Source organism: Bombina bombina, chromosome 3, assembly GCF_027579735.1.
Source record: "Bombina bombina isolate aBomBom1 chromosome 3, aBomBom1.pri, whole genome shotgun sequence".
NCBI lineage: Eukaryota > Metazoa > Chordata > Amphibia > Anura > Bombinatoridae > Bombina > Bombina bombina.
In genome coordinates, this window is record NC_069501.1 from 1,195,802,275 (window position 1) to 1,195,825,008 (window position 22,734).

Sequence of the window (22,734 nt, forward strand, 5' to 3'; positions counted from 1 at the left end):
CCTCTGTAACATGTATATTATATATCGTTGAATGAGAGGGGCAGTGGGGCTTCAATGTTTGCGTAATTTGTTCAGTAGATGAATTTAAATTTTCTCAATCTAAGATAGAAACTGGTATCATATTAGTACTTATCCCATGATTACACGGTAGAGTATAATCAGTGGAACAGTGATTTTGTACATAGGCTGATCTTTCAGAATTGCCATTATAGATAGAATAACGGATTATCCATCATAATGCAGATATGACAGCATATTAGTACCAGAGTGGTACCTATCTTTTGACGAGAGCCAGACAAAAATAGACAGTTGCTGTTATTCAAAATGAACAATATGAGATCCGTAGATAGAAATATGTGTCCATCAACCCAGTTACCTCACATTAGTGAAAAGCTCTATTATGGTGCAAATATATACAGAGCAAGGAGATATGCTCTATGTGAGATATAAGAGGTGAATACAGAGAAAACAGAAAAACCTTGGTAAATCAGATTAATAAAATCCATATCTATTAATAGATTATTATTATGTGAAACTATCTGGTCATCAAACTCAGGTAAATTGCAATAAGTCTGGTTATAAAAATGCCCCATAACTGTCCTGTTCATTGAGACCATGTGGGATTAGTGCTTGCAACCAAAATATCCACCTGCATTCTGCTTGTAGAAGCATCAATTCAATGTTACCACCTCTTATCCCAGACTTGAGCGTTTGTAAAACTGATACTTTGAGTTGGGGTTTGTTACTATGTGCTTTTAAGTAATGTCTCACTACTGGTGTCAGGACTTTGTCCTTCTTTTTATCCTCCTCACAGTTCTTAATGCTATTTAGGTGTTCACTGAATCTTGAACGCAGTTCTCTTGTAGTGATACCTATGCACTTTTTTCCACATACACAGGATAAACAGTATACCACGTTTCTGGTCCTACAGTTAGCAAAACCATACATTCTTTTCATATCTCCTGAAAAGGTTTTGAATTCTCTCTCTCAGTCATATATTTACAGAAACTGCAGGAACCACAAGGATAAGTCCCACAAATATTCCTATTGGTCTTTTTTCTTGTAAAAATGGCTTCTTACCAATTTGTTTGCAATAGTAGGGGCCCTTCTCCAACTCGTGTGAATTCTGTCACCTATAAATACTGTTAAATCATTGTCAGATTTTAATATTCCAACATGTTTGTTCAGAATGTCTTGCATATTCCAATATTGTGCATTAATAGTGGTCACAAACCTTACTTTTTCCCTCTCTCTATTAGTAGTCTTAGTTTTTGGTACCAGGAGGAGATGCCTAGGTGTACGTTTTGCCCTCTGAAATGCTTTACGTATCACATTACACGTATAGCCTCTGGCTTTAAGTTCACGTGCTCTTTCATAGAAAACTCTGTCATCAGAGCAATTGCTTCTTCTTCGCAAAAATTTACCAGTTGGAATTGCTTTTTTGGTTTGCCAGGTATGGCAGCTATTACATTTTAGAATGGAGTTAGTCACGGTCTCCTTCCTGTATAGATCTGTTTTGAGTTGATTCTGTTTATTTTTATATATTTTTATATCCAGAAATTCTACAATTTTCAGACTCAGATGGTATGTTAGTTTCAGATTCAGATCATTTTGGTTCAAGATTGAGACAAATTCTTTGAATTTACTTTCACCACCTGTCCAAATGATGAAGAGATTGTCTATATATCCACTCCACAAAATAATGTGCTGAGTATATTCCATTAGTTCGTCATTAAAGACAATCTCTCTCTCCCACCAGCCTTGGTAAATATTAGCATAGGTGGGGGCACAGGATGAGCCAATCGCTGTGCCCTGGATCTGTAAAAAGAACTGATCATTGAAAACAAAGAAATTGTGTTCCAATATAAATCTTAGAAGTAGAATCAAGAAATGATTGCATTCCCATTTCTTTGTGGATTCTATAGCCAAAAAATATTGTACTGCACTGCATCCCTTCTCGTGTTTGATAGAAGTGTATAATGACTCCACGTCACACGTTATTAATATTGCATTTTCCTCAACCACAATATCATCGATTTTACTGAGAATGTCCATTGTATCTCTTGTGAATAATGGTAAAGATCAAACAATGTCACGAAGACACAGATCCAAGAATCTACTAGCCTGTTCACACAGGCTACCTATGCTTGAGACAATTGGTCTCCCTGGTGGTTTGTCTCTGTTTTTATGCACCTTGGGCAAGAGGTATAAGGTAGATACTTTCGGATCTTTCACTTGCAAGAATTTCCATTCTCTTTCACTTATGCATTATTGTCTCTTAGCATTGTCAATTAGAGCATTGTATTTTGCCAGAAATTGAGCAGTTGGATTTGAAAATAAAGATTTGTAACATTTCTTATCATTTAGCTGTCTATTGGCCTTTAAAATGTATTGCTCTTTATCCCAAACAATTATATTTCCTCCTTTGTCCGAAGGTTTAATCAGGACATCATCCCATCTAACAATTTAATTCAGGGCCATGGTTTCAACTCGACTCATATTTGAGATAGTAGTCTCTTTTATGAGAATAAATTCTCTAGTAACAAGTTTGAGAAATACCTCTAACTGGATTGGTATTCATTTTTAATCTGTTGTCAATAAAGATTTGGGATTCTGTGTTATGCAGACCCTCGCTCTCATTCAACAGGTCAATTAATGTATCCAAGGTTTGTAATTCCACTGTTGAACTGTTTTTATGTTTGGTGAACATTTTTTTGAGGGCAAGTTTCCTGCAGAACAAGTGTAGATCCTTAATTAGTTCAAACTTATCAATATTTGGGGTAGGGGAGAAGTATAGACCTTAAGATAAAACACTCAGGTGGTCACTAGTCAGCACTCTATGTGATAAGTTGATGTCTTGTAGTCTGTCATCTTTATTCACCATTTCGGCCTCTTCTCCCAGTCCTCTCTCCTACTGTATCTGTTGTCTGTCCTGTATCCCCATTTGAATCTGTCTCTTAGAACTCGATCCCCCCCCTTGGCCCCTTCTTGTTTGTCTTTTATTTCTGTGTCCAATTGATTCGGGCTTCTCCATAAAAAACTATTAGTTGCTGTGCTTTTATTGGGAGTTTCGGTATCTCTATCCTCCACTGTTGATGATTCACAGTCTGATAGTGTATTAACTTTAGTAGGGAGGATATTATTTACAGGTCTGCGTCTCGGTTGTTTATCATCCCAAGTGAATATTTTTCCTTTCTCAAAGTCTTTCCAATCCCTTTTCATTTTGGCACATTTCATCTGAATAATTTCTGACTCCTTGTTATCTGGTTCTTGTCTTAGATCTTTGTAAGCTTGTTTGAATTTTTCTAATGATTCAAATTTATTAAGTTTTAGATTAAATTCAGCTATTTGATTATCTAATTCATCACCTGATCCGCATAGTCTGACAGAATTGCTACTAATATTTCTGAACAATTAATTAAGGCTTGTTCCCATATATCTTTGTAGGCATCTATGTGGAAGGCAAAGCTAGGAAATAATCTTACTCGTAGTCCCCTTGGTATTATATCCTTGGCTAAATACTTGTCATAGGAACTTTTGTTCCAAAACGATCTTGTGCATTTCTGATCAAGTTACCAAGTATTCTTAAGCCCTCTTCCCAATCATCAATCTCATTATTATATGTTGTATTGGTAGTACAGAATGATGCAAATGTTTTGTCAATATCCTTGATTTGTTGGTCTTGTCAGTGTTGGTAATATGCTAATTATTGGTTCCCTGGAAATGCTGTACTGAACAGCTGAAAGTAATCAAGTGGAATGGAAGGGGATAAGGAACAAAAAATGAAGATCAATATAGACCTCACAAATTCAATTATACAATGTTATAAGGGACAAAAGTTCCCCAATAATATGTGAGGGGTGCTCTATGCCTGTGTAAGATATAGAAAAAAGAGAGGGAGCAGCGGCACCTAAAGAGCACTCAAACAAAAGTCTATCAAAGAAGGAAGTAGCCTCTCAGGTATATTAAAACATAATATTTAATAATAACCAATTCAAAATGAAAAGAAATTGCGTGGTATGTGCAATAATACTTAGATTAAAATACCATGAAAGTAATGAGTCCCAGCAAGTCAATTTATTTACAAATGTGATGTAGCGCGTCACATGACTACTTTCTAAATGACCAGGCAGGATGGATTCCTGTGTTATGGTATTACAAGTTAATAAATTATACAGGTGTAGACGGATCACATCTATATCAGATCTGTACAAGTACTTTACTATGCGTATGCTGGCGAGTCTCCAAGCACCGCTTCTATTTGTTTACAGTGTTGTTATGGTTACAGTGATGACATAATATCACGTGATTGGTTAATAACCAATGAATTAGACTTGCTCTGAGATAGGCTGTTCTGAGAGCGTGTTACATTTCCCCCTTATGATTGGTCAGAACCGAGTATTTTTTGAGGGAGGTTTATCCTTTTCAGGTTAGCCTTTGAGAAAGCCGTATAGGCGAAATGCGCATCAGGCATATCTTATACTGATTCCCTCCAGCCTTCACTTCTCATGAAATCTGATTGATTGTACTTACGGCGGTTTTGCCATTGTGACCACCCTGATGTTATCGGCTCTCACAAGCATACACTTTAGCTAGTTTAATTGGTGTGAGGATCTTCCTCTTTTATAGTTAACTTTTGGTGTCGCTTGTCATCAGGTTATTGAGTTTACTTGTGTTTTATGCTCGCTCCAAATTTATGAGATTTGTTTATTTCACACTTACTTATTGATTATCAAGGCTGATGGGACTCATTACCTTTGTGGTATTTTAATCTAAGTATTATTGCACACACACCACACAATTTCTTTTTATTTTTCATTGTTAAATGTTATGTTTTAATATACCTGAGAGGCTACTTTCCTCTTTGATAGACTTTTGTTTGAATGCTCTGTAGGTGCCGCTGCTCCTTCTCTTTTTTCTATATATATTTTTTTAAGTAGACAACCCAAGGTATTGATCTAGGCCCGTTGTAGTATTTTTCATGCCACCATTATACCGCCAAATGCGATCAAATAAATATTTTTTTTTAAACTTTTTCACTAACTTTGGGTTTCTCAGTGAAATTATTTACATACGGCTTGTGCAACCATGGCACAAATGGTTGCAAAAGTTTCTCTGGGATCACCTTTTTTCAGAAATAGCAGACATATATGGCTTTGCCATTGCTTTTTGGTAATAAGAAGGCTGCTAATTGCAGCTGCACACCACACTTCTATTATTCCCGGCAGTGAAGGGGTTAATTAGGTAGCTTAAAAGGTTGACACTTCCCAACCCCTGATCCCTCCCAAACAGCTCTCTGCCCTCCCTCAACCCCCACTGGTTGCGCTTCGGCTAACTGTCCCTTTATTTTATTTTTTTTCCGTAGCGTAGGGCCCTTCAACTACCTCCCCCCTCAGCTGTTGTGCCGCCCACCCGCCTCCCGCACACACCTCCCACATGCACCAACAGAAAATCGTTACAGGCATCTGCCCTCATATAGAGGCAGAGCACTGATCGCGCTCTGGCTCCATATGCGGCAAATGCCTGAAGCTTCAGGAGCTCCAGCTCTCGGCTGTAATTTAACAGCTGAGAGTGCTGGAGCTTCTTAAAGCAAGGACGTATATATATGTGGTGCGGTACGATAGCCAAAGTACCGCACAACGTATATATACGTCCATTTGGATGAAGGGGTTAATACCAGTATCAGATCTGTCATGCTATGTTATTTATATATTATAGAATATTGTTTCAGAGAAAAGTGCTAAGCATGAGAACCATTTAAACCCTTGTACAGTATGTTTTTGTAAAAACATAAAAATGCTTGTATCTGCACAGAAGCACATCATTTCTTAATATGGCATTTATTAAGATGTTTTATATTAAGGAAACATGATAATATGTTCCCTCTTGTACCACAGTATAATTTAATTATTGTTGGATGCTCTAATGAAGATTCACTATCATAAACCCTATTTTGATAATTTTTGGTGTGAGCTTTATTTGCCTTGTTTTGAGTTTGCCAGCAAGAAAATGAATAATATTTGCTGCACTTCCTCATATGTATTAATCATTACATGAGACAATATGGCTGCCTGTGGGGTGAAAATCTGCCAGCCCGTATTGTTTCCTGCAACAATTAAAGCAACAGGGGAAGTGTTGCATGTGTGGTTTTTCTGTATTATTATGAATAACTGGTGTCCTTATTTCACATAAATTTCATGCATATTTTCCTCTGTGCTTGATATAGGATACGTATTAAAAATAGTTTCCATTTGTTATCAAACAATCTGTAAAAATTTACAAGTTTATCATTTGTACTGTTCTGTCATATTGAAAGCACAAAAAACATTAATGAAATAAATTAACCATACAAAAACTAGGTTTAATAAAATAATACTAATTCATATAGTTTCAAGGGGTCATGTTTTCAAACTAAAGGATAGTAGGTTTAGGAGTAATTGCAGAAGCACTTATTAACAGAAAGGGTGGTTGATTCATGGAATAAACTTCCATGAGAGTAGGTAGTGAGAAACACTGGAGGACTTTAAGAATGCATAGGATAAGCATAAGGCTTAGGCTATGCTGCAAACTAGATACGTTTATACATTTTTGGCAGACTTGTTGGGTCTAGGGGTCTTATCTGCCATCAAACTATGTTTCTTTATACAAAATGACTATATTTGCTACAAAATATATACTAAAACCACTATATTATCAGATAAGCTGAAAATTTAAAACATTTTTACTTGAAGTTCTATAAATCAATATATTTTAAGGACAACTTGGTTACAATATTTTTAATGCTCATTATGTGACTTAAATTTTTTTTTATCAAAAGCTTTAAAGTAATAAGAATATGATTTAAAACCAAACATTATTATTAAAGGGACATTAAACACTAAATAAATGCTAGATAGAATGATGCATTCAAAGAAATGATTAGTCTGAGAATAACATATAGATGTATTTTTTAAAGTTTAATTAGCTGTTTAAATATCGTCAAAATAAATGTAAAGTTTTAGTGTCTAGAAAACTAAACTGTTGTAACTTAGGTTACTTTCTCTACTGTGGCCAATTAGGGACAGTTATAAATAGGTCACTAGAGTGTGCAGCCAATGGCTGTGTAGTATTCTGCACTTCCATTTCTAACAGGAACTGAAAAGTTCACAATTTCAGAAAAGAATTACAGGAAAAAGGGACAAAATAAATAATGAAAATATATTGCAAAATTTTGTTTATATATACGATTTATCATTTTATATTACCAACTCAAAGTGTTCAATGTCCCTTTAACACAAATATTTATTAACTAGTAAAATATTTATATGGTGAACGCTCCAAGTCCTGAACTATCATAATATCAAAAATAGTAATAGATTAGAAAAGTATGTTCAATTAAAAAAAAAAACTTCCACAAAGACTCAAATGTGAATTTGTAAATAATTACTAGTTTCTGTGACATCACCAGATAGGCAAATGAAAGTGTTGTATAAAAAATATGTTTTATCGTTGGCAGTAAGACAATTAGATTTAATTTATACAAGCCTAATGTCAAATTCTTTTAGCTGAAGGATGGAGACAGAATTGTCCAGATACAGAGAAGAGTATTTGAAGTTAGATTGCAAATTATTAATACTGCACACTACAGGATCACCACCACAAGGAGTTAACCTGATTACAAGGGAGCTTGGCACAGACAGACACTGAGTGCAGATCACGTGGTTCATGGGTAACAGAAGAATAGAATACCATGGACTATAATTCCCAACAATTCAAATTGTCATATAGGGGCAATTACACTGAATTGATATGCTTAGATAGTTAATTTGTAAGCAAGAGCAGGCAGACACTTCAAATCTCTCTCTTTCAAGCAAATCTATAAAAATAAAGTATGTGTGTAGACAAATATATAAGATGTAGATAAGCACACACACATATACACTCACACCCAACCATACATATAAATGTTAGTGTGGTGCTTTGTATAGACAGTTGAATATAGAATCTTATGATTGTAATTTATTTCGTTTAAGAAAGAAAATCTATTTTCAAACATTGTACTATGGTTTGGAGTGTATATTGGGGTGTATTACTATTGTTTTACAGTATTGCTGTTGTAATGGAAAATAATAAACAAAATAGTTGCAAAACTATTTATGAATTTAAAAAATGTGGCACATTAAAAAAAAATGAAAGTTTGGGTTCTTATATGAAAATGTTTGATACCACACTATATAAAAACTTTTATAGATTTTATCATTCAAGCAAGAATAGTTGTATTTCCTCTAAATTTATTTATATACTTGTTCTTTGTAAGTCAAAGACAAATAAGCTTTAGTTAATTTACAAAATCAGCTTTATTGTAAAATCACATGTAGCTGGTAGTGATTTCATCTGCAGGTCAGGTGAATATCAGCTTCTGCTTGCACAAGATAGCGTCACATTACTGGAAAGCTGCAAAATAGCCTGGTTATAGTTAATGATATAAAGAGCATTATTTTTACATAGTATTGCGAGAGTCAACATTTTTAAAGACATAAAATCCCAATGAAAAGAGTATAAATAAGCACTTAAAATAAATTTGATAGGAGGTCATGATCTGAAATTGGCAAATTATAAATTAAAAAAATTATTTATGAACATATTACTTAAGAGAAACCCAAAATGTTTCTTTCATGGTTCAGATACATACAAATTTAAACAACATTCTAATTACTACTATAATCTAATTTGCAGTGTTCGTTTTCTATCCTTTATTGAAAAGCATACCTAGGTAGGCTCAGGAGCAGTAGTGCACAATTGGGAGTGTAATTGCTGATTGATGGCTGCACATATATGCTGTTAATGATTGGCTTATAGGTGTGCTCAGCTAGCTCACAGTAGTTTAGTGCTGCTCTTTCAAAAAAAGTATACAAAAAGAACAAAGCAAATTAGATAACTGAAATAAATTGGAAAGTTGTTTAAAATTTAATGCTCTATCCAAATCATGAAGGAAACATTTTCATTTTTCATGTCCCTTTAAGTTTTATTCTGCTATCAGCAAATCTGACTCCCTGTTTATCTAGTCCAGTGATGGCGAACCTTGGAACTCCAGATGTTTCAGAACTACATTTCCCATGATGTTCGACTGCACGTCAGAGTACCTAAGCATCATGGGAAATGTAGTTCTGAAACATCTGAATTGACAAGGTTCACTATCACTGATCTAGTCTATTCACTTAATATTAAACCAGCTCTAGAGGTTTTATGACATCATGCTAGATAAGCTACAGCCTCCTTGTAGGGCTGTGACAGGAAGTAATGGATACTACACAAATGAAGTAAAAAAAAATGGTAAAATCCATTTAAAATAGATGAATGATACATATTGCAATGATTTATATTGAGTCTATACCACTGCTTAGTGCTTTTTAATATCCCTTTAATGTCTTCATACTACTAAATCCAAGTTGCAGTTAGTGTTGCCACCCAACCGTTATGTCTGCTCATGAGCATCACTTCCGCTTATGACAGAACTTCTTAGAAAGCAGTGTCTCAATATAAAACCACAAATTGAATTGCAAGCAGTGACAGAAGTTATTGGAAGTGGCTTTGGATACAGAGCAGCTTCCTTGATTTATCGCATATTCACCGATTCAGAGGTGTCAAAGAAAATGATTGATTTGTAAGGAATATGCAACATATGGGTAAAAACCCCATTAATATGATAATTTGCTACATATTTTAATGCATAAAATTTACACATAAAAATCCTTTCACGGTTCTTGTTGTCACATAGATTGTAGTTTCTAAAGTGGCCTTAGATGTGAGACATCAATCTGCTTACGACATCTAAACCTATGTGGTCATGTGACATCGGTCACTTAGCAACCACTTTAAACTAACTCTGTAGAGTAACGAGCAGAGAAAGGAAGTTGTGTGTATACTACAGACATTTTTGAGCACCCACGGCACAATGCACTAAGCAACTTTTTTTTGATAATTTAAAGGAACTTTAAATACAGTAAAATTGCATAATAAGAAATGCATAATAAAAAGGCACTTTACTGAATTTCAAATTAATATTAGATTTTTTTTCTGACAAATTTCGAAGTTTGTTCCATTCCTCCGCTCCCCTTGCATCATGTTACAGCCATCAGCTAATCACAAAATGCATATATGTATATCCTGTGTATTCTTGCACATGCTCAGTAGGAGCAATTGTCTCAAAGTGTGCAAATAAAGATTTTGCACATTTAGATAATGGAAAATAATGAAAAGTGGTTTGAAACTCCCTGCTCTATCTGAATCATGAAAGTTTAATTTTGACTTGAGTGTCCCTTTAAATACACTTAATTGGTTGTTGGGCATTGCCAAAGTCATAGTAGCTTAGCATAGTGCTATGGACATACAGCACAACAATGCAATCTACATCCTGTAAAGGTAAACTTCATTTATAAGTAACCACTTGATGCCATTAGGACATTCCATGTCGTCCTAAAAGCGCTGGGCTTAAACCCCTTTAGGGCATCCTGATCCCTTGTAAAACCAAACAGCGGTTGATCCGACTCGGGAACGTGACTAGCAACGCAGGCAGTTACTCAGGAACCGATCAGCACCATTTTTGAAGCACATGATCGCAGTGACGATCATGTGCTTCATTTTCCTTTTAACTTTTGGAACTTGGATGGATTGGTCCGTCCTGAAGGGGTTAAAAAAATAGTTGGTATACATATCCCAGAGTACAACAGGGCTCATACAAAATAGTTTTAATGCAACAAATTGAAAGGACTCCATAAAATGCCAAATTATGCACAATTTAAATCTTTGCAAAGCATTTATCATTAACTTGCCTGTTTTTCTTGCAACTTAGTCTGAAAACCACTCCCCCCAAGAGAGGCTGGATGATTATTTTGTCTTTTTGCATGTAGAATGCAAAAGACAAAATAATTGTTGTTACGTGTGGGAGCCACCTGAATAGATAACTAGAAAGAAGTAAGATAAGGTAACTTTCAATAGAATTTTCAAGGGATTTTTTGCCTGGGACAGCAAAGCAACATGTCCCTTTAACAGAAATGATAGATAAGTTATGGTTCCTCAGCAGTAGTAGAGGCAAATACATTAATACAAAAAGGGTTAAACCTGATTCATAACTAACTAGAATATGCATACAAATCCTGTTAGTTAGAGAATGTTATCTCAGTATTAGTTTCCCACCTTATCTACTGTATGTAATTAGTCTGCTGTAAATGTTTTACAATCCAAGCTAATCTCCTACTCGGCTCCACAACTCATTGTAAGACACCAGCTGTGTTCTGCTCAGGGTCTGTAAAGTGTTTTAACTCTTTGTGTGTAAAAAACACAGAAAATAACAGGTGCAAAAATGTCAAGCTCTTAATAATCAGAACTTTTAATATTTAAAAAGGGACAGTAAACACTTTGTAATTAAAAAAAACATTTCTGCTGTGTTGCTATAGAGTAACATATCAGCCAAGTCTTAATATTTTTCAAAAAACACAAATGAACATCTTTTTTTTCTACAATAGCCAAACTCCACCTTCCATTTGTTAGCAGACCAGCAGGTAACCACAGTCAAAAAGTTAATATAAAATGCATTTATTTGCAGTTATTATCAGTTAAAGCCAATTAAAGACAGACATGTAGCAGAGTTAGCTTTGAGACAGCAGCAGGTGCGTTTCAAGTTCCGAGGATTAGAAATTGGTCGATTTTGATAGTTAATTTACATGAAAAAGGGGCAAAATAAATAAATGAATAATATATTGCAAAGTAGTTTCATTATGCATCTCAAGGTTTACTGTCTCTTTAAAGGGTGTTAATACTTAAAGGGATATATATATAGACAGTATTTATAAGAGAAAAAGTGCAATACACAAATATCAGTATATTTGCTTTTTTTTTTTTTTTTTAAATCCAGCACTGAAATGAGTTAAACGCTACAGATAATCACAGCCATTTTCAGCTTGAGTTTCACAATCAACAGTTAACAAATTGCACCTGTCTATTATAGCGTCTTGGGAACTGTGGTTTGTTTCCATGTCTTTGAAACAAGGGTGTATTTTGACCAATGCTAATTAGGCCTAGGACATAAAATATTGACAGCTATCTTCTGTGGCTTGATGCGTTCCCACTCATGTGCACTCCATATGTATTATGTATTCACCTCATTACAAATCAACACTCTCAGATTGTTCTTATGTGGGTCTCTTGCCTCTGGTTGCAAGAATTCATGGAGGTGGGGGTTTGGGGCTGGGGGGTAGTATACTGCTAAAATGTTTGCACAACACCTACACACACACACACACACATATATATATATATATATATATATATATATATATATATATATATATATATATATATAATTGCATGAGTTGTCTAGCAGGTGCCAGTAAGTCAAAGATACAAAACCCCTTTAATGAGCTGTTACATCAAAAACATAAAGTGCAATCATATTGTGTTATTACCTTTTATTCATCTGTACAGCTTTACACCATAATACCCCTTTAAAATTAAATATGCTCCATCTGCAGTGAGTATAACAGTGGTATGGGATACCATTTGTATTAAAGGGATATGGTCATCATAATTAAACTTTCATGGTTCAGATCAAGCATTTGATTTTAAGACATTTTTCAATGCACTTCTGATTTTAATTTGACTTTGTTCTGTTGGTATCCTTTGTTGCAAAGCATACCTTAGAAGGCGCAGAAGCAGCAATGCATTACTGGGAAATAAATAGTAATTATGAGATACACATGTGCCTATTGCCATTGGTTCACCAAATGTGTTTAGCAAATTCACAGTAGAACTTTCCTGTTCTGAAACTAAATTTAACTGCATTTGAATCCCTTTGCAGGGGTAAAACACATTTATATGCAACTAATATTGTAATGAATAATTTCTCTAATGTATATGAGTATTTTCTTTTAAATACTGTCCCTTTAATAAACTACTCATAGCTGGTATTCTTTATTTGGTGCACAAAACTCTGATCACTTCTACATCACAACAGTTCAATCTTTTTAAACCCCTAAAATATGTTATAGAATTGTAGGGTTCTGTATTGCTTTAGTTACATGTAATATATGTGCTGCTGTAGAATTATACACTTACCTAGAATAAGTCCCAGTAGAAAGACTACAGCCAAAGACATGAAAACCACAAAGTAAGTTCTCTTCATCCCTTTTTTCCTGGCCATGTTGTTTTAATGTTGGACAAACTGTTCCTCTCACCGTCTCCAAAAGCTGAGTCCCTGTTAGTACAAATCCATGTAAATGCTTTTAAAAAAAACAAAGTTCTTGTAAAACTGGAAACTTTTTTTTCAAGCCAAGTACTGAATGCTCACGCCATCTACTGGTATTACCGGTTCCTGTGTACAGCTTCTGTTTGACTGTTGGAAAAATACCAAAGTACTAGAAGATGTAACACTAGCCAGATTATTAAGTAGCAAAGTGTTAAAGTCATTCTTACTGATCAGAAGGACACAGGATGAATATTTTTTTGTATTGGAAGAAATATATTAGCACTTATACCAGAAACTGTATGGTTTTAGAAAAATGTTAAGTGAAAAAATACAATTGAGTATTGAAAAATACTTTTTATTTAGTTATAAGAAGCAAACATTGTAATGCTGCACAAATATTTTATTACATGTAGAAGTATATAATGAAAACCAAATAAAGACAATTTTATTTATAAAGCAAGAATAAATCACTGATACTGCAATAGACATCTAAATCACTTAATATTTTGCAAAATAAATATATTTCTTCACTATTATTTATTACCTTCATTAATTCATCAATCCATCATTTGACACCCACCATTTATCAAGCTTTTCAAATTGTGTAGCTGAACTATAAAAACCATTACATCTGTATTTTAGAGTGAAAAAAAAAAATGGTTTTAGAAAATGTAGTTTATTACTGTATTGCACAGCCATTGCTTGCAATTGTACTGAATGTGTCACAAGATTGCAATACTCTGGTTACATTTAAATAGATATTATTGTACAGTCCTTTTAATGACAGTCTGTCTTGCTTTACTACTTCCCAACCCCCCTACCCAACAATTTTTGGGACAAAAAAACAACAACTTTGTGTGCACTATTTTGAATATTTATGAAGGGACATCACAGGGTCTGACCTTAAAATTTGAAAAAAACAAATATGCCCTATGACAATTATACACGTTGAGATTTTTATATAACTTTTTTAGTTCTGAATAATGAACCAACTTTGCAATATATTTTGTTTATTTATTCTGCCCCCTTTCATGTAATTTAGCTCTGAAAATTAAGCCATTTCTAATTTCTCAAAACTTAAAATGCCACCTGCTGACCTCTCAAGCCCAACTCTGCTACATATATTAACTGTCATTTTAAGTATTTACTGTCCCTTTAAGGAGATTTTTATATTTCTACAAACATAAATTGCAGGCTTCATATAGAAGCAGGCTATTCCAAAGATTTTGTTTTCCCATTAGATCAGTTTTAGAGATCCCAGCTTCAAACTGAAGTCAAATCTGTGTAGAAATGCAATTAAAGGGATATGAAACCCAATTTTTTCTATTATGATTCAGATAGAGTATGCAACGTTTTAAATTTTCTTCTGTTATCAATTTTTATTTGTGCTCTTGGTATCTTTTGTTGAAAGCAGGGATGTATGCTTAGGAGCTGACCCATTTCTGAAGCACTAAATGACAGCAGTTTTGCAAGAATGTTATCCATTTGGAAGAACACTAGATGTCAGCACTATTTCCCATCATGTAGTGCTGCAGATGCCTACCTAGGTACTCTTCAACACAGAATAGCATGGGAACAGAGCAAACTTTATCATAGAAGTAAACTGGAAACTTTTTTTGAATGGTTTATTTTGTCTGTATCACAAAAAAAGAAAAGGTTTTAGCAACTGCCACAAACGATTTCCTGTTTACATTGACTCCCATTTAGAAGTATGCAGCTTCTCATGACAGATATACCTGTGCATGTGAACAGGGGCAGCTAAAAAATAGTGCTACTGACTTCATGCAGAATGTTGCCACTCAAGTGCACCCTATTGTCTATGCATAAGAACAAGCCTGGTGCACCCAGTAACTGAACTGATATTATTCAAGACTTTGGACTAAAAACAAAAAGACATGGGGCATAACTACAGGGGAAGCAACTTCTACCTGGGCCCATCATTTTCAGGGAACCACAGCCACTGTTATCTCTAAACTGTGCAGCTTGTACAGGTCAAGGGTCAGGTCACATTACAGCTTTCCTGTGTGCTGTTATCTCTGCAAATGGAGGTGAGTGAGGCCAGACAGGAAATGCATACAATGCCTTTAACCCTTTCTTCTCTCTCTTCAAGTTGATCTATAGCATTGCTGCTGTTTTGTAATTTGTAATCCATAGAGATGCCTCAATGATTTGTAATAGTACATATTGCTTACTAAATGATCACACTTTTCTTAATCAGCTATTTCACTATAAATATTTGTTTATGGATATGTGTATATATTTGTGTGTGTGCATATGTATACAGGTATGTGTGTATATGTGCATCTGTTTGTAGAGTGGCAGGGCATTTGCTGTATGTGTGTTGTTCTTTAAGTGTGGAGTTTGTGTGTGTTGGAGGAGTTATACATGGAGTATGTAATATATAGATAATAAAAATAATAATAATAAAATATACAGTACAGCTATTAGAATATCTGTTTGTGTGTGTGTATATGTGTTTATATATGTGCATGTGTTTGTGTGTGTATATGTGTATGTATGTGTGTATATATGTTTATGTATGTGTGTATATATTTTGCTAATTAGCTATGAGATGTTGTTCAAATGAGGGGGGGGGGGCACAGAGTTTGCCTTGGGGCCCATTGAGTTCCAGGTACACAAGACAAAGTACTGAGGTTCTAGTTACGCCTCCGGAAAAAACAAAAGTATTTTGAATTTGGGAGCTAGTTAAAAAAAAATCACTATTACACTGGTAAAAAATAGTGAAATAATAACCAAACAAGCTTACATACTCACTATATTCTGATAATGCCCCTGTTCAAAATCCCTTTAAGAGATATACACACAAATCTGTATGTTTTTCAGAGCACAACAGTTTAATCAAACACCTAATAACATCACTACATACTTTAAAAAGGGATTGATCAACATACAGTCCATTTAACCTGTGATGTAATCTCTAAACCTGCAAAACTGCCTTTTTATTTTAATTGTTGTGTGTTGGTGTCCTCAATGCCCCTTTAACCTCTTAAGGACATATGACAGAATTTTTCCGTCATAAAACAATTGAGCAAACTGAAAGCTGTGTCCTTAAAGGGTTAAAGGGACAGTCTACCATAGAATTGTTATTGTTTTAAAAGATAGATAATCCCTCTATTACCCATTCCCCAGTTTTGCATAACAAACACAGTTATATTAATATACTTTTTACCTCTGTGATTACCTTGTATCTAGGAACCTTCTTCCAACCCCCTGATCACATGACTGTGACTGTTTATTATCTATTGTCTTAAAGTTAGCATTGTTTTGTGCTAGATCTTAAATAACCCCCTGTGCCTGAGCACAGTGTTATCTATATGGCTTACATGTACTTTCTGTCTCTTTGTGTTGAAAAGAGATTTAAAAAGCATGTGATAAGAGGCAGCCCTCAAAGGCTTAGAAATCAGCATATGAGCCTACCTATGTTTAGTTTAAACTATAAATACCAAGAGAAAAAAGCAAATTTGATGATAAAAATAAATTGGAAAGTTGATTAAAATTAAAAGTCCAATATGAATAATGAAAGTTTAATTTAATCTAGACTGTCCCTTTAAGACTAGACAAATGACACTACATGCATTGTTGTTTATCTGCCTGGTAAACATTGCTGTTATCTCTTCTCATGTAAATCTCTCCTCAGTCATTATTTGGAAAAACATGTCAGCTTTTATCTTTCTGGAGTTTAAATTAAGAAGAATCCATGTATTTGCTCACTCTTCTCAAGAAAACCAACAAAAACCAACAAAACACAGACACCTGGGCACATCTAACAAATAAAGTCATGATACAACAAGTTTATGTTTAACTGATTAAGCATGCAATAGGATGAATAACATCTTTAACAAATGAAATAATGGAAAGACAGAAGCAATGTATAAACAATTTAGGAAACATTTTGCTCCGATATATAATTTATAAAAATTGCATTTAACTTTCAAAATTAAAAACAAAACCAAAAAACAACGTCATTAAAAAGGTGTTAGTTAAAGCATAACAATCCACCCAGTTTGCCCTGCAGTTGCTGAAGAACCTTTATACCCAGAGGCGTAACTAGAAACCACAGGGCCCAGGTGCAAGAATCTAAGAAGGGCCCCCCCCCCCCAAAAAAAAAAAAAAGGTGAATTTGATACATATCTTTTTTTTTTTTTTTTTTTTTTTACATTTAACACAGAAATAAAATGTGAATCAGATTACATGTCTGCAAAAGGAGGTACACTGTGTCCACAGTCTGTTAGATGATCTGACCCCCTATTACTGTATATAGTGACACTGTTTAACCCACCAGTACTGTATATAGTGAGTCAGTGACACAGTCTGTAATCTGCCGGTGAGATGGCTGGCTTGACCCTACCCGCCCCAGTACTATATAAAGTGACCACAGTAGTCTGTGACATGGTCCAACCCCCCTGTACTGTAAATAAATGTACTGTATAGTGACACTGTTTACCCCCTGCCCCCCATGCTGTAAAAGCAAGGTCTGTAATTTGCTGGTTCCACAAACATACACACACACACACATACATGCATACACACACACACATAAACACCAATAGGTAAAACAGAAACACTAACCCCTGTAGTCAGAGACAGAGACATTAGTGAAGCGTCAGGTCACACTCACATGATATCAGTGCAGGCAATGGCAAACCCAACTGATCGTACAGCTTATCTAGTATCCTCTTACTCACATCAGACCTGAATTGTCTTATAGCCACCTCCGTCTCTGTCAGTCACACACCAGACCCTAAATAAGATGCAGATGGCTTAAAGGACCACTAAACACAGTAGTATAGAATAATAATAATAATAATAATAATAATAATAATAATAATAATAATAAACAATGCAAAAGTACTTAGTAGTAGTAGATTTGTTTCTGACTAATTTAAAAGTTAATTTTATTTTCCTTCCCACTGCATCATGTGACAGTTATCAGCCAATCACAAAATGCATATACGTATATTCTGTAAATCTTGCACATCCTCAGTAGGAGTTAGTGCCTTAGAAAGTGTGCATATGAAAAGAGTGTGCATATTTAGATGATGGGTGGGAATTGGAAAGTTTTTTATAACTGTGTGCATCACGAAAGTTTAATTTTGACTTTAGTGGTCTTTTAACCCCTTAAACCGTTTGGATATAATTATTACATCACACAGTACTTTGCTGACGTAGTACCTGCATCCAACATAGAGACGCCTATTGCTGTCCCCGCTGTCAGCTTACATAGTGAGAGCCATGACTAGGGGGCAGAAGGATTCTGCCTTTATAAAGGTAAAGGAGCACTGATCGTGCCCACTTACCATATGAAGGCACATCGCCGTTAGTTAAGAGAGTGTCAGGGTTACTGTAACAACCATCAATGGTGCTGAGTGGGAGTGGTGGGAGGGAAGAAGGGTGTTGGGGAGGGGGGACCCTATGCTATAGAAACAGATGTTATTGAAGGGTGAGGGGGCTCTACACTACAGAAAATACTGTATATTATCAATGATAATAAAAAATAAATGATAATTTGTTACTGGCAGACTGTCTAGTAACAAATATTGTGGTGGGCAGTGGAAGTGGGGAGGGTAAGAGAGCTGTAGGGGGAATCAGGGAGTTGGGAATGTGAGGAGGCACTCATACACTACTGAAAATAAATCTATCTATCTATCTATCTATCTATACAAGCTAACTGATTAACCTCTTCACTGTTGGCAATTTCAGAAGTGTGGTGCAAAGTTGCAATTAGCGACCTTCTAATTGCCAAAAGCCAATAGCAAAGCCATGCATGTCTGCTATTTCTGAACAAAGGGGATCCCAAAGAAGCTTTTACAACCATTTTTCTTATGACTGCAGTAGTTGTGTGTAAATAATTTCAGTGAGAAACCCAAACGGCCAGATTACGAGTTTTTTGTTTTGAGCTGTGCGGTGCTAACAAGCAGTTTTTACTCACTGCTCACTTACATGCAGCGCTGGTATTACGTGTTTTCACAAACCCGGCGTTAAAAGGCAAGAAGTGAGCGTTGAGCAAAATTTTGCTACTTACCGCACTCCAATACCAGTGCTGCTTAAGTCAGTGGTGAGCTGGTCGTATGTGCTCGTGCACGATTTCCCCATAGGAATCAACGGGGAGAGCCGGCTGAGAAAAAGTCTAACAACTGCCAAAAAAGCAGCGTAAAACTCAGTAACGCAGCCCCATTGATTCCTAGGGGGAAAGAAAATTTATATCTACACCTAACATGAACCCCGAGTCTAAACACCCCTAATCTTACACTTATTAACCCCTAATCTGCCGCCCCCGACATCGCCAACACCTACATTATACTTATTAACCCCTAATCTGCCGCTCCGGACACCGTCGCCACCTACATTATAGTTATGAACCCATAATCTGCTGCCCCCAACATCGCCGACACCTACATAATATTTATTAACCTCTAATCTGCTGCCCCCAATGTCGCTGCAACCTACCTACATTTATTAACCCCTAATCTGCTGCCCCCAATGTCGCCGCCACTATAATAAACATATTAACCCCTAAACCGCCGCACTCCCGGCTTGCAAACACTAGTTAAATATTATTAACCCTTAATCTGCCGTCCCTAACATCGCCGCCACCTACCTACATTTATTAACCCCTAATCTGCCGTCCTCAACGTCGCCAACACTATTCTAAATGTATTAACTCTTTAAACCTAAGTCTAACCCTAACACCACCTAACTTAAATATAATTAAAATAAATCTAAATAAAATTCCTATCATTACCTAAATTACTCCTATTTAAAACTAAATACTTACCTATAAAATAAACCCTAAGCTAGCTACAATATAACTAATAGCTACATTGCATCTAGCTTAGGGTTTATTTTTATTTTACAGGCAAGTTTGTATTTATTTTAACAAGGTAGAATAGTTATTAAATATTCATTAACTATTTACTAACTACCTAGCTAAAATAAATACAAAGTTACCTGTAAAATAAAACCTAACCTAAGTTACACTAACACCTAACACTACACTATAATTAAATAAATTAACTAAATTAACAACAATTAAATAATAAATTAAAGTACAAAAAAACCAAACACTAAATTACAGAAAATAATAAACAAATTACAAGATATTTAAAATAATTACACCTAATCTAATAGCCCTATCAAAATAAAAAAAAGCCCCCCAAAATAAAAAAAAAAACCCTAGCCTAAACTAAACTATCAATAGCCCTTTAAAAGGCCTTTTGCGGGGCATTGCCCCAAAGTAATCAGCTCTTTTACCTGTAAAAGAAAATACAAACATCCCCCCAACAGTAAAACCCACCACCCACACAACCAACCACCCAAATAAAATACTATCTAAAAAAACCTAAGCTCCCCATTGCCCTGAAAAGGGCATTTGGATGGGCATTGCCCTTAAAAGGGCAGTTAGCTCTATTGCAGCCCAAACCCTAACCTAAAAATAAAGCCCATCCAATACACCCTTAAAAAAACCTAACACTAACCCCCTGAAGATCCACTTACAGTTCTGAAGACCAAACATCCATCCTCAAGGAAGCGGCAGCAGTCTTCATCCAACCGGGCCGAAGTCCTCAATGAAGTCGGGAGAAGTCTTCATCCAAGCCGGGCGAAGTGGTCCTCCAGACGGGCAGAAGTCTTCATCCAGACGGCATATTCTATCTTCATTCATCCGACGCGGAGCGGCTCCATCTTCAAGACATCCGACGACTAAAGACGAATGAAGGTTCCTTTAAGTGACGTCAGATGGCGGCCCTTAAATTCTATAAGTCAATCGGAATTAAGGTAGAAAAAAATCCTATTGGCTGATTGCATCAGCCAATAGGATTTTTTCTACCGTAATTCTGATTGGCTGATAGAATTCTATCAGCCAATCGGAATTTAAGGGACGCCATCTTGGATGATGTCACTTAAAGGAACCTTCATTCGTCTTTAGTCGTCGGAAGAAGAGGATGCTCTGCGTCGGATGGATGAAGATAGAAGATGACGTCTGGATGAAGACTTCTGCCCGTCTGGAGGACCACTTCTCCCGGCTTGGATGAAGACTTCTCCCGGCTTCGACCCGGTTGGATGAAGACTTCTGCCGCTTCCTTGAGGATGGATGTCCGGTCTTCAGAACTGTAAGTTGATCTTCAGGGGGTTAGTGTTAGGTTTTTTTTAAGGGTGTATTGGGTGGGTTTTATTTTTAGGTTAGGGTTTGGGCCACAAAAGAACTAACTGCCCTTTTAAGGGCAATGCCCATCCAAATGCCCTTTTCAGGGCAATGGGGAGCTTAGGTTTTTTTAGATAGTATTTTATTTGGGGGGTTGGTTGTGTGGGTGGTGGGTTTTACTGTTGGGGGGTTGTTTGTATTTTTTTTACAGGTAAAAGAGCTGATTACTCTGGGGCAATGCCCCGCAAAAGGCCCTTTTAAGGGCTATTGATAGTTTAGTTTAGGCTAGGGTTTTTTTTTTATTTTGTGGGGGGCTTTTTTTATTTTGATAGGGCTATTAGATTAGGTGTAATTGGTTTAAATATCTTGTAATTTGTTTATTATGTTCTGTAATTTAGTGTGTTTTTTTTGTACTTTAGCTAATTTAATTTAATTTATTTAATTGTTGTTAATTTTGTTAATTTATTTAATATAGTGTAGTGTTAGGTGTAATTGTAACTTCGGTTAGGTTTTATTTTACAGGTACTTTTGTATTTATTGTAGCTAAGTAGTTATTAAATAGTTAATAACTAATAACTATTCTACCTAGTTAAAATAAATACAAACTTGCCTGTAAAATAAAAATAAAACCTAAGCTAGATACAATGTAACTATTAGTTATATTGTAGCTAGCTTAGGGTTATTTTATAGGTAAGTATTTAGTTTTAAATAGGAATAATTTAGTTAATGATAGGAATTTTTAGTTAGATTTATTTTAATTATATTTAAGTTAAGGGGTGTTAGGGTTTAGGGGTTAATACATTTAGTATAGTGGCGGCAAGGTTGGGAGCAGCAGATTTGGGGTTAATAAATATAGGTAGGTGGCGGCGATGTTAGGGACGGCAGATTAGGGGTTAATAATATTTAACTAATGTTTGCGAGGCGGGAGTGTGGCGGTTTAGGGGTTAATATGCTTATTATAGTGGCGGTGACATTGGGGGCAGCAGATTATGTGTTAATAAATCTAATGTAGGTGTCAGCAGATTAGGGGTTCATAAATATAATGTAGGTGGCGGCGGTGTCTGGAGCGGCAGATTAGGGGTTAAAAAATGTATTTTACCGTTTGCGATGCGGGAGGGCCTCGGTTTAGGGGTTAATAGGTAGTTTATGGGTGTTAGTGTACTTTTTAGCACTTTAGTTATGAGTTTTAATTTACAGCGTTGTACCATAAAACTCTTAACTACTGACTTTAAAATGCGTTAGGAGTCTTGACTGGGTAGGGTGTACCGCTCACTTTTTGGCCTCCCAGGACAGACCCGTAATATCAGCGCTATGGAAGTCCCATAGAAAAAAAGACTTTACGAAGTTTACG

The 22,734-nt window shown here is 35.6% G+C and overlaps 1 protein-coding gene across 1 annotated transcript in view; it reads right to left on the reverse strand.

Annotated features, from left to right (window-relative positions):
• LOC128654621 (N-acetylated-alpha-linked acidic dipeptidase 2-like) overlaps positions 1 to 13,268 on the reverse strand; it is a 223,263-nt gene extending 209,995 nt beyond the window's left edge. Inside the window, exon 1 of the mRNA XM_053708628.1 lies at positions 13,093 to 13,268. Coding sequence (XP_053564603.1) covers positions 13,093 to 13,177 — 85 coding nt within the window. The 5' untranslated portion in view covers positions 13,178 to 13,268. The remainder of the gene's footprint in view (positions 1 to 13,092) is intronic.
• Between the last annotated feature and the right edge of the window lie 9,466 nt (positions 13,269 to 22,734).